Source organism: Natrix helvetica (genome assembly GCF_964273705.1).
Source record: "Natrix helvetica genome assembly, chromosome: 2".
NCBI lineage: Eukaryota > Metazoa > Chordata > Lepidosauria > Squamata > Natricidae > Natrix > Natrix helvetica.
This window is the reverse complement of record NC_138552.1, coordinates 82,975,284-82,992,910: the sequence shown is the minus strand read 5'-3', so window position 1 is coordinate 82,992,910 and position 17,627 is coordinate 82,975,284. Positions and strand designations below refer to the sequence as shown.

The following is a 17,627-nucleotide window of genomic DNA, read 5'->3' as shown; positions in this document are numbered from 1 at the left end:
CACAACTGAGCCTAAAATTTCTCACTAAGTGGGTTTTGCCCCATTTTACGACCTTTCTTGGCAGAGTGAGGTTGAATCACTGCAACTGATAAATTAGTAACACGGTTAAGTGAATCCGACTTCCCCATTGACTTTGCCTGTGAGAAGGTCACAAAAGCTTATCATATGACCTTGGCAACTTTCATAAATATGAACCAGTTGCCAAGCATCTGAATTCGATCACATGATTGTGGGGATGCTGCAACGGTCGTAACTGTGACAAACAGTCATAAGCCACATTTTTCAGTACCGTTGTAACTTTGAACAGTCACTAAACAAATTATTGTAAGTCAAGGACTACCTGTATTCAAACAAAATGAAAATAAGACTGAGTCAATGGTTGTATTTTGCCATTTCTTTCTCTGTGACTCTTTCTTTCCTTTTAATTACCTAGGAATTACCTGCAGGAAGGGGACTGATTTTTCTTATCAAATATCTGAACTGCTTTTTTATTTTAAATGTGTATACAGTCCATCATCTTCTCAAAAGTCACTCTGGGCACCTCACAAGAATCTTCACTTCATATCCAGGATGGGCGTAGCCGGGATGGGCATGGCTGGGATAGGCATGGCCAGGATTAGCGTAGCCAGCTCGAGGTCACTCATCAAGGTTCCATTTTTGGTCGCAACAGCCTCCTGCAACCCTCTGCCATCAAAACAGAGCTCCCACTGGCAGGGGGCTGCAGGAGGCCATCGCAGATGAAAAGGAGCCTGGGAGGGCCGCATGTGGCCCTCCCAAGCTCTGTTTTCGCTGGCAGAGACACCGCAGGGCCGATCCCTTGCTGTTTCCAGAGCAACTCCATGGGCCAGATCTAAGCACCCCGCGGGCTGGATCTGGCTCCCATGTCTTGAGTTTGACACCCCTGACTTACACTGACACACAAAAATCTGAAATGCACATAATACTCATGAAAGCTCTAAGAACTGTAGCTCTGGGATTTTTATACAGAATTATAGCATTGTTACCAATTGTCAATCCCCATGGTGTTTGAGAGATATTCCCTGTCATTATTCATATAGAGAGAAATGTAGAATCTTTATAATGATGTTATTGAGAACCATGTTAATAATTGAGGCAAAAATTCGTTTAGGCATTACTGTACAATAACTTAGCAATCAAGATATATATGAGAGTGGCGGGGGTGGGGGAAAATACAGAGCAGATACCGGTATATTGACGCAAAATAATATATACATGGAATCTGATTCTTTCTCTTTACTTTTTGCTCCGGATTTGTTTAAAACCACAGGCCGTACCTGGGTGAAGAACTTCTATTCTCTAACTCTGTTTTTAACCTGAATTTATATTCAAGTCAGAACTCATACTAAAAGACTGCTTATTACTAAAAATGGCAAATAGCATGGTCCTACCTCAAGCGCACAAAGCACTGAAAATGTGCTTTCAGGAACTGCTGGAAACAACTAAAAACAGGATAAATAGTTAAAACTTGTAGATTCACCTGTAGCTGAAAGCTTTGCACAGTTTCAGCACTTCATCAAGCTCAAGAAAGGACAAGGCCACCTACCATTTAATAGACAGATAGTTTGTATCTAAGAGTCATCTTTAAGTTGGATGATCTTAACCTGGGGACTGCCTGCACATGAAATCTATTTCATGTCTCAAAATGGTGGCAAAACCTGCTGCCAGATTTCAGCAATTTTTGAAGGTGCCTCAGCTGCCACAGAAATTGCCCGAGGCTTCAGGCAGCACTGGGGTTGCAGACTGTTACAAACATACATACCACCATACATCAAGATATTTTCTACTTCCCAATGAAATGGAAGAGGCGGCATGTGGAAAATAAATTATAACACACCAATTAATTACAAGCCAAGTCAGTCTCCTGGAACCCATGAAGTCTATAATAAAATTTAGGGATAATTATAGCATGCTTTGTTCATAAGCAGAATATTATTCAATTCAATTAATACTGTGCACCTAAGAAAAAGCTTCAGTGAAATCCTTCCAAGTAGAAAATACACAACACATGCTTGCTACCACCAGAAAAAGTACATTTGATAAGATGGACCTTTGGGTCTGCTTGAGAAATAGTCTTTCTATATTCTTATGCAAAGGATTGTGCTGCCAATCATATTGAGTGGGGAAATCCTGGAGTGACAGGAAGATTTCCAACTTTCTTTTTATTTTTTTTTAAAAATGCATCCTTATATTTGAATGAAATATCCTTTATTATTTAATGATTACATTTTAGGATGGCTATTTGAAGTCAGTTTCTTGCTTTGAAACATCAATTTTTAAAAAGCTTGGGGTTTTAAGTGAAGGAATGTAAATGAATGTCATTCCCCACTGGTTTTTATGAATATATAACTTGTTATTTAAAGAAAATAACATGCAACATAAGGCTGTGAGTAGCAGATTCTGAAACCATATCCAGGAGCCTATTCTTTTTCATACCTTTATTTTTGCGTCAATGCCAGACTTTTCTATTCTCCATTGTGAGTTCTGCTTCTTCAGTTTTTCCAGGTCATTTAGCAGGTCAGCATAGCGTGTACTTAAACCCTCATTTTCCTTCTCCAGATTTTTTATAACCAGTCTGCTTTGCTTATCCTTTCTCTGTGCACACTCCTTGGTGTTCTGTACAACAGTACCACGAGGGCCGATAAACAAAAAAGAGGGAAAATATTTTTTAAAAAACCTGAGAACTAATCAGCAAATATAAACTGTGCAGATTTTACCCTCACAGCAGCTTCTTCTATATTTGATGGCCAAGGTCACCTGTGTACTTTTATTGGCCTCTTTCATGCAGGTGGAAGGGTCATATTTTTTAGCTGGATGACAGCTTTGATGAGTACACATTTGCAAAGAGCCCATTAATTGATCAAACTGCCTTTGATGCTGTCCCCAGCTATTTTTGAGACCCACACAGACATATCCTCCCAGACCTCAGCTTTATCAATTAATAATGCCAGTCCCATCAGAATCTAATTACACGAAGCCACATCTTCACACTCCTCCTATCTTTGCTCCATTTCCATCATTAACTATTTATTGGAAAGTTATAAAGTGTGGATTCTTCACTTTAAGGGATCTTTTCCCTAGTTTGGCATGTGTGAGGAAACTGAAAGGTACAATCTAAGGCCTAAGGCTATATTTCCTCTGAGCTTGTCACTTTCCATGCCACAGAGACAGGCCAGCAACTTAAACAGCAGCTTCAAAGTTATGGCTATCTTCCTACTATGTGCAAGTCAATATACCTTAAGTTCTTGCATTACATCTTGAGAGTTCTGTAAAATGCAAAGCTCATTTTTTAAGGCAACATTTTCTTCATCCACAACAATTTTCCTCTGCACCAGGTTGTTTATCTCCTCTTGTTGCCCATTTGTTCTCTAAGAAAGACAATTTAACAATACTTAAATAAAACGGGTAAAGAACATAATGCTCCAAAATAAAAGTTCAGGCTATTTATTTAATAAATCCATCATTTTCAGTGGTTAGATCACCCAGCTACAGACAACTCTGGGCAGCAAACAATAACAAAAATATGAAAAACAACGAGCCAAAGAAAGAACAATGGATCACCTGGAGGGAAAAGCCTACAACCAGGCTACCCATGGACCAACCCAAGTGGACTCCACTCACCCTACTACAAGACCTGGGAAAGAGCCAGGTCTTTAGTTCATTTGGAGGAGAGCATGGTAGGGATTATTTGATTGAGAAGTTTTTCTTCTGGGGTTCCCATCGAAAGAAGGGACCCAGAGCATGTGAACTATGTTGTAACATACAAAATGACAGGCAATCCTTCAGATAAACTTTAATCATGAAAAACAACTGTTTCATCTTACACATGTACCTGCCTGCAGTTTTAGATTCAGCATGTAAATCTGATTTGGTGCTGAATAAATATCAATTTTAATATTATTTGTTTAGTGTATTCTCACTGGGCATATTAAAAGTATAAGATAATTGAAAGTGCTGGTAATATTAGAGATGTCAAATTTGCACAAATAAGAAACCCTGTGGTTTTACTTTACTATTAATTAACTATTATTATGAGATGCTTCAGAGCCAGATATTATAAGATAACTAGTCAGACCCAAGTGATATTCAAGTGATATTTCTAAGTGATATTCAGACCCTTTAGCAGTCTTTCCAAATCAGTGGAAGCCAATGGACACCTTGTATGAGTCCACTTGTGAATCCAAAATCTCATTTAAAAAAAGGATGAAACATGGTGATCATTAACAAATGGAGAATCTGAGAGGTTAAACTAAATACTACAGAAATATTTAAATTCTATATCCTGTCAGTTTCATCTAGTGATTAAGGTAACTGGCTAGAAATCAGGAAACTAAGGTTTTAGTTCTGTCTTAGACATGAAAGCCATCTGGGCGACTCTGGGCCAGTCACTCTGAGTCTGGTACTTGGTTTGGGTGACAAGCTTATTAGTCAATTCCTATTGCAACCAATGAATCAATACTTCGTTGATTTCCCCACCCTCCCTCAAAAGAAGGACTCTGCTCTTGCAGGAAAATGCTAGGAAGAAAGTAAATTTAAGGTGTTATATTTCTTATCAAGATAATTGATAATATTGTAATTCAGTACATTCCTCCATTGGCATGTTTTTACTTGGTCATGGGTCAGGACTTAGACAGAGACTAAAAAGAGGCTTCAGAATCCATAGAATGTCAACTTCAGGAGACACAAATCCAAGAATCACTTCAGGTTGATAGAAAAACAAGCACTGCCTAAATAACTGTAGCAGTCAAATGAGGTTGACATAAAGCTGTCTAGCCCATACAACAGCAGAGCTGTTCTTTGAGGTTCTTGCTAAACAAGGGAGCATATCTCTTGATTAGTCACAGTTGACTACAGCCTAATCTAAGAGGCAGCCATGATCCTTGCTCCTTGCTCCTTTGCTGGGGGGAAAACCAACAATAGTGACAAATATCTGTAGGTTCAGTATAGGATGAGGGTGGAGGTTCATTCTCCAAGCTTGTGAGTTGGTTTCCAAACATTTCATTATCAAGCTGGGAAACATCTTTGGTGGGATTTAGGAGGTGTCAGTGTTCTTTTAGAAGGATTTCATTTGGTCAGTAGGTCTTGTGATGGTGAAAGTCAGGTGAGGTTCACATCAGGTCAGGGTCTTGTGGTGGGTCTTGTGATGGGTCAAGTATGGATTACAAGGGAGAGTCTTGTGATGGGGAGGTTATGGCAGTAGAGGGACATTGGGAGATGAAGTGCTGGTTCCTAGAAGTCTATGAAGAGCAATAGTTCACAAACCCACAGTCACATTCCACCAGGAATTATCCAGAACCAACTACAAGATACAGAAGGATGAAAGAAACAGTGTAATGTACAAAATCAACTAACAATTGCAACCAATTCTGTGTGGGACAAACATCATGTCAATTAAAAACCAGGATCCATGAACACCGGCTGACAGGCGAAAATCACAATTCTAAATCCCTAATCTCTACCCACACTGACACAAAACAGCATCAATTCGATGGGAGCAGTAGAAGAATCATAGGTCATGCTACCACCCACCACACTTGTGAGTTTATAGAAGCCTGGCACTCCACATGCAATTTCATTAACAGACACATTGACTTACAATCAGTCTACGAACCCCTTACAATTCAAATCAACTGCCCAACCAATACACGCAAACCCTCCCCAACTAGCATTTTACCTCCCAATTACCCTCACCTGATGTAACCTCATCACAAAACTCTCACTGGTGACCCAACTGACCCACCACAAGATCCACCTTAAGAACCATCACAAGAACCTCACCTGATGTGACTTAACCATCATAAAACCTACTGACCACACAAAGCCCTTATAAACAGAAATACATTGACATGGGCATCCTCTAAATGCTGCTAAAGATGTTACTTAGCTTGGTAACGAACTGCTTGGAAACCAACCCATAAGGTCAGAGAACAAACTTCCACCCTCAAAACCAACCTCAAAACCTCTGGATCTTGCATGACATTTGTGTGGAGTCCACCAGTGGAATGATTTGACTTATGGACCCTTGACTGATTCTTGACTATTCTTATGCACATTCCTGTTAAAAAGGTAACCATTTAGGTAAGCTGTTTTCTAGGCCATACAACAATCATCATAGCATAGGATCTCATTTGGCTCTAAATATGAATATTGAGTTATACAAATTATTTCCATCAGAATAATTTAATGGAATTAGGCTTAACAGATAGCATGTTTACATTCACTGGTTTGTAATAATAATATGAGACTTTTATTGGAGGAAAAACAGAGACAGTAATAATCTAAGAAGGAACCTAGATAAACTGAATTGGAATTGGTATAAACTTGTATGAATGGCTTTAATATTTTTTATGTTTAATAAACTCCTATAATCATACAGATTTTTGACAGTTTATAGTACCTAAGAGCAAAAAACACAAAGATGGTAATCAACCTTAAACCATATACAATAAACATAAAAAGAAAAAAACAGAGTAAAAAATAAAAACTAAAGAAAGTAAAGATGCATTGTTAAACAATATCACTGAAAAGACACTGCAGCCAGTGCATGAGTATTTCATACTTATTTTAAAATGCTGCATTTCTTACAACTTTACATGATATTATTAATAATATCTAATGACCAAATCCTTTCATTTCAGGAAATAGTCCCAAGTTACTGAAGCATTTTATTGAGACTCCATGTTTCAGAAAATGATAAAATGGCTAAACTTTATTTTCAAGATATGAAAACTGTATAAATGAATTAGATAAAAATTAAAAACAGAAGTATTAATCTTAAGTAAACCTAAAAGCTTGAGTTAATACTGCTTTCAATTGTGCCCATTAACAAAAGCTTTAATATAGATTTGCACAGCAAGCCAAATATTTTCTAGTGTAGAAATAATGAGGCTGCTACTATTATTTTAACCCCTTTGGAGTATAATTGGCTGATAAGGTTTTGAAAGATTGCAAGGTCTAGGACAAAAAGATTAGTTTTAGTCTCTTCAGATCAAAACTGGAAGCTAATTAAATAGCATTGTTATAAAAGGGAAGGTCTACCATATTTTTTATTCATCCTTAATTTTTCTCTCCTGAGAAAAACAAGTATTTTTTTTCTTCCCAGTTATTTGGATATTAACATTAAGGCCACCAAATACAGAAAAGGAATACAACATATGGCATAATGCTGTATCAATTGGAGTTGGACAACATAAAATTAAATAAAGTATATTCAGCTTATTTCATGAAGTAAGGTATTTTAATCATGATTTGCTGAACAAGCCATAATAACTTCATTCATACCTATCACCAAGCCACTAAAAGCAATATTTTTTTTTTACCAAAGTCCTAGTCAGTGATTGGCATTAGGAAATAATTGTCTTCAACCTAACTGCAAAATTGTACTAGCGCTCTGAGCAGAAGAGATGACAAAATGATAACGTAACAATACAAGATTCTGTCAGCATACAAAGCACAGTCTTTCAGGTGTAATCTTGCAGCTGTGCAAGCATTCTAAAGAACAGGGGCCCAACCAGTCTTTAGGTTATCTTCCAAAAGTTATCTTATTTCAACTGTTTTACATGTGCCTCACTGTATTTCAAAGTGTATACATTTCAAACTGTATTTATTATTACTGTATCTACTTTATAAACAGCTCATTAGGTTCTAAGCCACTTTGTAGAAGCTTTCATTTGGAAAAATAAGTTCATTAACATATATAAATAGGTCCGACAACACCGATTTTAGCAATAGTATTATCTTGTATAATGAAAACACTTGTTCCACCTTCCAAAGCACAAATACATCAATTAAGTGTATCTTCATTTGCTCATTAATATACTGCATTTGCATGTCTTAAAATGAGGATATGATAGGAAAATAGGAAATCCCTTCAAATGAAGGCAATATAAAAATGCAATAAAAAAGGTTTTGCACAGGTATAATCTCCAGTATTAAATAGGATTGCTACAAAAATATCTGAACAGCAGTTTTTGGGATGGCATAACTAATACTGTTCAAAATTCTCAGATTATATTTAAAGCGCACATTAATTCAGTAGCTTATGGAAGAATGGAAATGAAAATGTAACCTTAAGAGAATAAAATATAAATGTATCTTTGATCACTGTCAAAAAGAAGACCCAATCACTTACATTTCAAGAAAGTAGATTGTAGTTGGACATGAATGAAAATTTCCTAGTGGTAAGAATGGAATGGAATAAGACAGGATATATGATCTTCAAGATCTCTTCCAACGCTTACTTTCTATTAATACTATACTGGTATATTGGAACAAAGATAAATGTGTATCTCTATGCAACCAAAAGCTGCACAATAATCTTCAGCAATTATCTATTTCCACCTAAACTGGTGCTCCTTTGAGGATATAATACAAACATTTCATTAGTTCCCTTCAAACAAAAGCAATTTTAACGTATATGGAGCAGTTACTTTATTCTCAAACCATAAAATATAACTACTTAAAGTTAAAATTTAAAAGCTCAAATAGAACAAACTTCATTAAATGCAATGGTAGTATATATACCGTTGATACAATTATTAATAACTTACCGTAAAATGCTATTGATTGGAACATGTGATAAATCATTGATAATTTTAATATATTCAGTTTATATTTTGCTATAGGACCACAAATGCCTTTTTAAAGAGTGAGATCAGCCACGATTCTTAAAATTTATGCTAAAAATTACAAAAAATGTATTACAGGGATAACAAAAAGAACAAGTAAAATAGCTTCAATGTCAACTATACATCCAACTTGACCTCTGTTCAAAATAGTGGAGATATTTCAACTAAAGTCAAACACTATCAAAAGTTAAGATCACAGAAAAGCACTGTATATACTATAAGAGTATTGATGTTCTCGGATGGAAGGCTCATAGTTCTATCGTCAAACGGCATTGTGCAGCTATACTTGATTTTTATTCCCCCATCCTTAAAAAGATTTTCTTTGCAAAGAAAAATGACAGAAGTGGTGAGAAAAGGTGCATAGGTTACAACTGGAAGAAAATGTCATCTAACCTCTTCATAACGTTCTGTAAAAAAAGGCAGATTGACTGCACAGTAAAAATCTCTCGTGGAAGCATTTTATAAAAGTCTCTCCATTAACAATTGCCACAAAGAGATGTCTACAGCGAGAGCTTTTCGGCTTTTCAAGTTGCGTCACTCTGGTATCCAACACATAATTAAATAAGGTTTCCCAGTTGCTGAACAAGTGGCACACACTGTATAGGCTTTCATGCAGTCCCTCAAGATTTTTCTGCTAAGAATATGAAATATCCGACAAAAGGTTCTCTTCAGAGAAATATCCTCTAAATCAGTGGTTCTCAACCTGTGGGTTGGGACCCCTTTGAGGGTCGAACGACCCTTTCACAGGGGTCGCCTAAGACCATTGGAAAACATATTTTCGAAAAAAATATGGAAAACATAAAATAATTTTATGGTTGGGGGTCACCACAACATGAGGAACTGTATTAAAGGGTCGCGGCATTAGGAAGGTTGAGACCCACTGTCTAAATCATGCTACTCCATAGAGATTTTGCCACTATTTTTTCTCCATTTTCCAGAATATTTAATGTAAACAATCTGATTTAGAATCAATTCAATAAGTAAGATAGTTGACGTGTATGAATCCTGAAGCTACTGCATTGTTAATAATGAGGTTGGTGATAATAATTTTTCAATCAGAGTTCAATGTAATTTATGCAGACATTTTCCACATTTTATCCTCAATCAGCAGGGCAGGGCAGGGAGGGAGGATGAACATTATTTTCCCTTTGGTATATTCAATATATAAGCAGCATGACCTCAGTTGCCTAGTCACTTTGATATTCTTGTCCCCACCATGTAGATGTTATTGCCTGTTAGGTATGTTGGAATGACCAAAAGTAATCCACGGGATTCTGTGATCAAGCATAGGTTTGAACATGGACTGTCATTATAATCAACTTTCTAATAAAAATGACAATGAAAAGGCATTTTAGTTCTAAAAATGAAAGCTAAGTGTTGAAAAATCAGACTTTTGTAAATACAGAGTTTAATAAAATAAACATGGGAAGCATCTGGCAGAACATTATACATTCACATCTGATTGGGGATTTATTTATTTTTTGTCTTCTATGAAATACATTTTGCTACATAAGCAAACTTGCAGCTGTATACCCCTAAAGCAATCATGTTACAAATATGTCCAGAGATCCAAAAAGATCGGGAACCCGTTATTAATTCATAACTAGGCAATTTTCTGAATAAGACTAATAAAAGACAAATTTTGTCATTCAAATATCAGATGGAAGTGATAAGCAAGGAATGAATATTATAGAATATACAAAATTATTCTACACGTATACTATACATTTGATCCTGTTTAATTTAGTACTATGTTCTTTTTCTATAGTTTTAATATTCCTAATAATTGCAGTTATATAGCATCTGAATAGATCAAACTAATATACAATATGAAAACATTCCAAAATGTATATTTTGATAATATTTGTCTTTTGAACTTGATATACTAGCTATTTGTGTTCCTTTCACATTGTCACTTTGAAAGAGTTCAGCATATGTATTAATTTTTTTTAAAAAAATCAGAAAAATGTCTGATCCCAGTGAAACAAGATTTTTGAGGCCCAAGCTGAACTACAGGTAGTCATCGATCCCTCTTTAGTAACTGCCTTACTAAGCAACCATTTGCAAATACGACAGCAATAAACATTAGTCAACAAAACATTTTCCAACCAATGTGCATTCTTATACACAAATTTACTTGACTACAATGCACTCCAAAGTGAGAGTAATATTGGTGATGCTTCACGAGATAACTTTATCTAAATGACATGGGAACAACTAGAAATCTTTTTCTTTTTGTCACATGGTAATATTGGTAATTTTACAAGAACCAATTCAGTTTGCTAGGTAAAACTTCCTTTAATTGCATTGTAGTGCTCTTCCCTGTGAGGTCAATTCAAAATACCAGAAGCTAATATTATTAGAATACACAAGATGAGTTTATTCCAATAACTATGTACTTTCCCTGTAACTTCTGCAAATTTGGATCCAATATGGCACTAAAGACTTTTTGCCCTTTTTCTAGTCCTTACTGAATGACAGCTGGACCATAAACTCCTGCATTAAAATGAAAATTATTTCAAGGATAATCCAGCAATCCAAGGAAACCAAAAATGTCACATCTTATTATTCTAATATTTAATTTAATTGGACCATGTAAAATAGAAAAAAGCCAATAAAATATTATTGTATTTCAATTAGTTACTCAATAGTTGATTACCAAGCAGCTATTTGTATGAATTAATCTGCCAGGACCAAGCACTACTCTTATTGTCATTATAGATGTCTTGTTATAGCAACTAGTCAATACATACAGCAGGGCAGGTGTTTCCAATCATAACCACCATCATGTGTCCTCTGAATGACAGCTAGACACCCCAAAGATGCAGTTATCAATTCCTTTTATGAGCTTATTGAGAACAGCCATTCTTTTTATTTCTATAGGAAACTATGCCTTTTAAAGTTGCTTGACAGAAATATAACAATTGTAATCATTGGATATGCACTAACAAAGTTCTTTATGTTACTCTGCTTTATGAAATGCAGTTTTGAAGGGCAAAGACATTTTTTCAGAAAACACATAGATAGTAATGCAATTCTTATTGCTTTGGTAGAAATTCATCTCATATCTTCTCACATATTAATCAGAAAACTGTGGATTGTCACTTTTCACCATTTATCTCACTGGGACATTAAACTGTCTGGGTTGACAAGCAGGCAACCTTATTAACAGATGAAGTCTTCCCTATTCAAACTATCGCAAATATTTTGCTTTACAAAACAGTAAGGGGATGCACAACCCCGTCCTAATCTATGACATCTTGCCATTTCCTTAAAGGTGAAATTATCTTCAGATACTAACAATTCACCTCTACACTTGCATTATCTTCTCAATATGTTGCATATCTCATTGGACTCTGGTATAGCAATAGTACAAAGTGAAGAAGGCTAAAATTATCTATATGTATAATCACCAATTATATGGTTAAGAAACTGTAATTTATGTATAAGATTTACACTGTTTTCATAGACAGGCTTTCTAAGTTTCAAACATATTAAAATCAAGGTAAGAGCTACTTTTAATACTTTTTTGAGTAGATCCTCTGCTGCATCCAAGTGGCTACGTTTAGCATTAACAGTTTTGTTTTTAAAAAAAGATGAATACTGACAATGAAAGTGATCACATAAAAACTTTTAAGATAATGTTTAATTTCTTTATTGTAGTACTTTAAATCAAAGTGTCTATGTGCATACTACTTGGTAATTGTTTATGAATAATCTAAAGCTGCTATCATAAAGCTCTTTGGGCCTTTATGTAAATCAAGTAAGAGAAATACTGTTCCAAAGATGTATTCCCATCCTGACAATGATCTTCTAGGAATAACTGACTGAGAACAAGAAAATAAAGGGGGGGGGGACCCTCAAAATCCCAATAGTGAGGCATAAATCAGCTTTCCAACAAATCTGGTTGATAAATCAACATAACTCTCACATAACATTTATATGTTGGACTGAATCCCAAAGCCCATTCCATTCAAATAAAGTTAGATAGGCAATTCTTGTCAATTCCTACTTTCATTTCTAGCGTGTACAGTTACACTAATATAACACTGTTCCTAATGCCCCACCAATCCATACTTGCAGATCCAAGTTGTTACATTAATATTTAAAAGCATATCTGAAAATTCTGACTGCCTGAAATTTTGAAACAACTGTATCAGATTAATATGCTAGTCAGGAAATGACTCTCTCTAGTTGTGCAATGATAAAAATATTGTGCAATATAATAGATAAAATATATTTAAAATTAAAAGGTATAAAATGTACCATTATAATTAAAGATACAGAAGGATCTGATCAGACTTGAACACTGTGTTCCATCTAAAATGAAATTCAAAGGAGAAAAAAGGTTCAACATTTAGGCAAGAAAAACCAAATGTACAGGTATAGAATAGTATCTGGATCAACAGTAGTAACTGTGAGAAGAACCTTGGAGTCCTAGTGGACAATCACTTAAATATGAACCAGCGGTGTCCTGTAGCTGCTAAAAAAGCCAATTCAGTCCTATGCTGCATTAATAGAGGGACGGACTCAAAATCACATGAAGTTTAATAGCATTTTATAATGCCTTGGTAAGACCATACTTGGAATATTGCACCCAGTTTTGGTCACCACAATATAAAAAAGATGTTGAGACTCTAGAAAGAAAGCAGAAAAAAGCAACAAAGAGGATTGGGAAACTAAAAACTAAAAATTATGAATAACAGTTGCAGTAATTTGGGATGTCTAGTTTAATGAAAAGAAGGACTAGAGATAACATGATAGCCGTGTTCCAATATCTCAGGGGCTACCAGAAAGAAGTGGGTGTCAACCTATTCGTCAGAGCACCTGAAGGAAAGACAAGAAGCAATGGATGGAAACTAATCAAGGAAAGAAACAACTTAAAACTAAGGATAATTTTTTTGAGAGTTAGAACAATTAACCTATGGAACTGATTGTCTTTAGAAGTTGTGTGTGCTCCATCACTGGAGATTTTTTTTTAATAAAGTTTTTCTTTATTTTTTTCATTTTCATAACATATAATCACATGTTTACTGTTACAAAGCCAACATCATATTGTATTATTAAATGTTTACATCAATTCATCTTACCATCAACTCCCAAAAACAATTATTGGCTCTTCTGCTCTCCATACACCATATTTGTACCTTATCCATCACTTTCTTTTCCCTCTCTCCTCCCTCCTTTCTTCCCTCTATCATCCTTCCCTTCTCTACTTCCCCTTCCTCTTTCCTTCTCCTCTCTCTCCTCTCCACTCCTCATTTCTCTCATCTTCTCCCCCCCCCCTGCTCTCTCTCCTATCCTTCTTTTCTTCCTTTACCTCTCTCCTCTACTTCCCACTCTTCATCTCATTTACTTGGTGTATTTCAGCTACTGAGAAACTTCCATTTTATATCAATGGTATTTATAATTCCTTTTCAATATACATATTTAATTTTAACATGTATTCTCTTTAAAAAAATAGAACAAAAAAGTATACATATATAGTCATTGTGCTTTTAAACCCACCCACCCCACGTAATTATGGCTGAGACGTAGACCTGGTTACAATTCCCAGCTAGATTCTCATCATTATCTTTATATAATTATACATCCTTACATGCTGCCAATTTGTGATTCCGTCAATAGTTCAAATTGTAGGTATATTTCATGTTCCCTCTCTATTTTTCCATATCTTAGGTTAGATTACCCTTAATTGTCTATAAATGGCAATCCTTGCTGTTCAATGTTCATTACAATTTCCTTAATCTATTATATAGAATAACAAACGGTAAACATCTCACATTATTCATCATCTTAAACAAATTATATATGTCCATGTTTCATATATTTTCACCCATGCTTAGTTGTCCTTCTATTGTCATATTCAGTCAATTCGCAACTCAGTTTAATTATCATGTATAAAAGTGGATCACAAACCTCTGCTTTACAACCTCCCCATATCATTTCATATTTAACCATATTCCATATACAGTATTTTAACCTTTATTTAGCTATCTTTCCATTATCATATTAAACCAGTTAGCAACTCTATTTTATTGTCATATTTAGGAATAAGGCCCTTATCTTAGCTTTATATTTTCCAATGTAACAGTTTCTAGTTGTCTGATTTTTTCCAAGTAAGTCTTTTGTCCCACTTCTCTGTTCCTGTCTTCTCCCTTTTATTTGTTTTGACACATCCACTCTCTTCAATTTTCCCCAGGCCACCATCAAAAGGATATTTTATATTTCTCTTTGTTGGGGCATAATCTCCTACTTCAATTTTCCTTATGCTACTAACAACCTCCAAAACCTCTTTTGTCTGCTTTTTATTCCCTTTTGTTGGGACACCTCCCCTTTTTACAATTTTCCCTATACCACTGCCTAGACCAGTAGTTCCCAAACTTTTTCAGTCCACGACCCCCTTGGTGCTACAAACTGATCCTCAGTGCCCCCCACTCAGTGGTAGAATTCTTTTTTTTTTTTACTACCGGTTCTGTGGGCATGGCTTGGTGGGCATGGCTGGGGGGGTCATGTGACTGGGCGGTTTGCACGATGGAAGGAAGATAGTAACAGTAAAATTCAAAACTGTAACAATTAATTGCACGTTTATTCAAAATCCAATTTAAAAACCTTTTTAGTTGTTAATTCAACAAAATTGTTGAACATGATCCAGTGATACCAGGTTTTCAAAGTCTGATAGTCATTTATCAAGAACCTTAGTAACTAGTAACTTAGTAAACTCAGTAAAATTTAGTAACTACTTCACTGTTCAGTAAATTCTTAATGTGATGGATGGGCTTGATGAAGTGATAACATTTTTCCAATGTCTGGTTTTAAGTCACTTAGCAGGAGTCTTAAATCACCACGTTCAGTAATCTGGAGTCGATTTCTTTGCTTGGAGAGAAGTTGGATGACCACACTGCAGCCAAGTTCCACCAAATATGATGTTGGAAATGCAACAAGGAGCTTCTTACCACTGTTAATAGTGCAGGATAGCGATCATAAATTTCTTTTTATAACCAACATTCTTGGTACGATTTCTTAAACTTTGGCTTCAGCTCAATGTCATTTTGCAGCTCTATGAGTTGTTCCTCCACTACCTCATCTTCCTCAGTATCTGAAAATGGATTTATCATCCAATCTGGAATTTCCATCAAAAGAAGATCCTGATATCGCTCAGACATATCCTTATGCAGCATGTCCAAATGGTCACAAAAACCTTGAAGATCATCATCTTGTATCCCACCTTTTTCTTCTAGCTCAGACAAGCTCGGAAATTGGTATAGCTTGCGACGGCCTATATTGCGCTTGAATAGAGTTAACTTTGAAATAAACGTAGATATGACAGATTTGGCCTTAATAAGATTGACCTCATTTCCTTGCAACTGCAAATTCACTTCATTGAACTTTGCAAATAGTTCTGATAAATAAGCAATGTCATGCCTGATCTCTTTTGAGTTCACCTCTGAGCAAAGCATTCTTGTCTTCAAAAAACTCCACAACAGTTGTAAACACAAGATTGTAAAAGCGTCTCACACAGTTGCCTTTTGATAGCCAACGAACTTCTGCATGAAGCAGCAAATGATCAAAATCTTCATCATTCTCAACACAGAGCTCTCTGAATAATCGATCATTGAGAGCATGTACTTTAATTTTGTTAACTGCAGTAATGACAGTGCGTAATGACTTGTGCAAGCGATCACTGAGGTTTTTTGCAACCAGATGTTGGCAATGAATGACACGGTGAATGGTAAAGACATTTGGCACTGCTTTTTTCAACGCAGTACCCACAGTAGCGACCAGACATTGATGATGCTCCATCAGTCACACAAGCTAGTATGTTGATAAGTGGAATTTCCTTGTGTTTCAAAAACTGCTCAACAACATGAAATATTGACTACCCTTTAATATCTGTTTTTAGTTGCCCCGCAAATAACAACTCTTGAGTCAAACTTTTGTCTTTAATAAAGCACACATAAGGAAGAAGCAAAGATTCATTGCCTGGCAAAGTTGATTCATCCAGCTGTAATGCAAAGTCTGTTCTCCGTAGAATGCTGCACAATACATCTTCCACATTCTCAGCCATTTCATCTATGCGTCTTTGCACTGAATTGTTGCTTTAATTATATCATGTGGTGACTTATGCAAAACAGTACTCAGAACCTCACTAATGGCTAGTTGGATGAGTTCTTCATCAATAGTATGCTTTCCAGACTTAGCAATCAGCAATGAAATGTTGTATGATGCACGCAAACCATCAGTGTTTTGTTGGGAAGCATTGTAAAACATGCGTGACAGTGTTGGGCACTTTTGCAAGTTGTCACGAAGTGATTGAAAAAAAACTTAGGTTCTTGTCTGCCTTGTCAGGATGTGCCTTCTTCAAATGTTCATTCAGTCTGGAAGGCTTCACTGCCTCATTAGAAAATACTTTTTCACATAGTAGGCAGCTGCTGGTTTGATGGTGCTGGTATAAATCCATACTTCAGATATTCCACACTATATTGTCTACATTTCTTCTTTGATTTTTCTGCTTCTGCCATTTCTGCTCTGAAAATCAGAATACTTACAATATGTGTGTGTTCACACCTGGCTTAAGGCTTTGCTATGCGAATAAATAAACCCTACCATTCCCTGCCTGCCTTCTCTGTGCAAATAAACCAGGATGTTGCTCTTTACTCTGCAGCAAAGCAAGGAAAGGGAAATATAGACAATGGAGTCCAATCCCCTTCCTCAACAGATTGGAAGCAAAGAATAACTAGCAAAATGTAGCCTTTTATCTCTTTGGGGAATCATTTTCTTTTTTTTAATTATTATTATAATTTTTTATTTATTTTTCCCAATACAACTTATGCATAGGGTCATCCACACCTACATTACATTTTCCACACTTTTAACTTACATATTTGTGATTCCTTATAACTTCTTTAAGCTAAACATTTTTAGTACAAATCAACGCATTGACATACGTATAAATCACTAATGCAGTTTCCTATCTCTTCC

General features: G+C 35.7%; 1 protein-coding gene across 1 annotated transcript in view; it reads right to left on the bottom strand.

Moving 5' to 3' along the window:
• CNTLN (centlein) overlaps window positions 1-17,627 on the bottom strand; it is a 216,945-nt gene that overhangs the window by 146,896 nt on the left and 52,422 nt on the right. The window contains exons 4-5 of the mRNA XM_081940175.1: window positions 3,255-3,386; window positions 2,455-2,634 (exon numbers count right to left, since the gene is read on the bottom strand). Coding sequence (XP_081796301.1) covers window positions 2,455-2,634; window positions 3,255-3,386 — 312 coding nt within the window. The remainder of the gene's footprint in view (window positions 1-2,454; window positions 2,635-3,254; window positions 3,387-17,627) is intronic.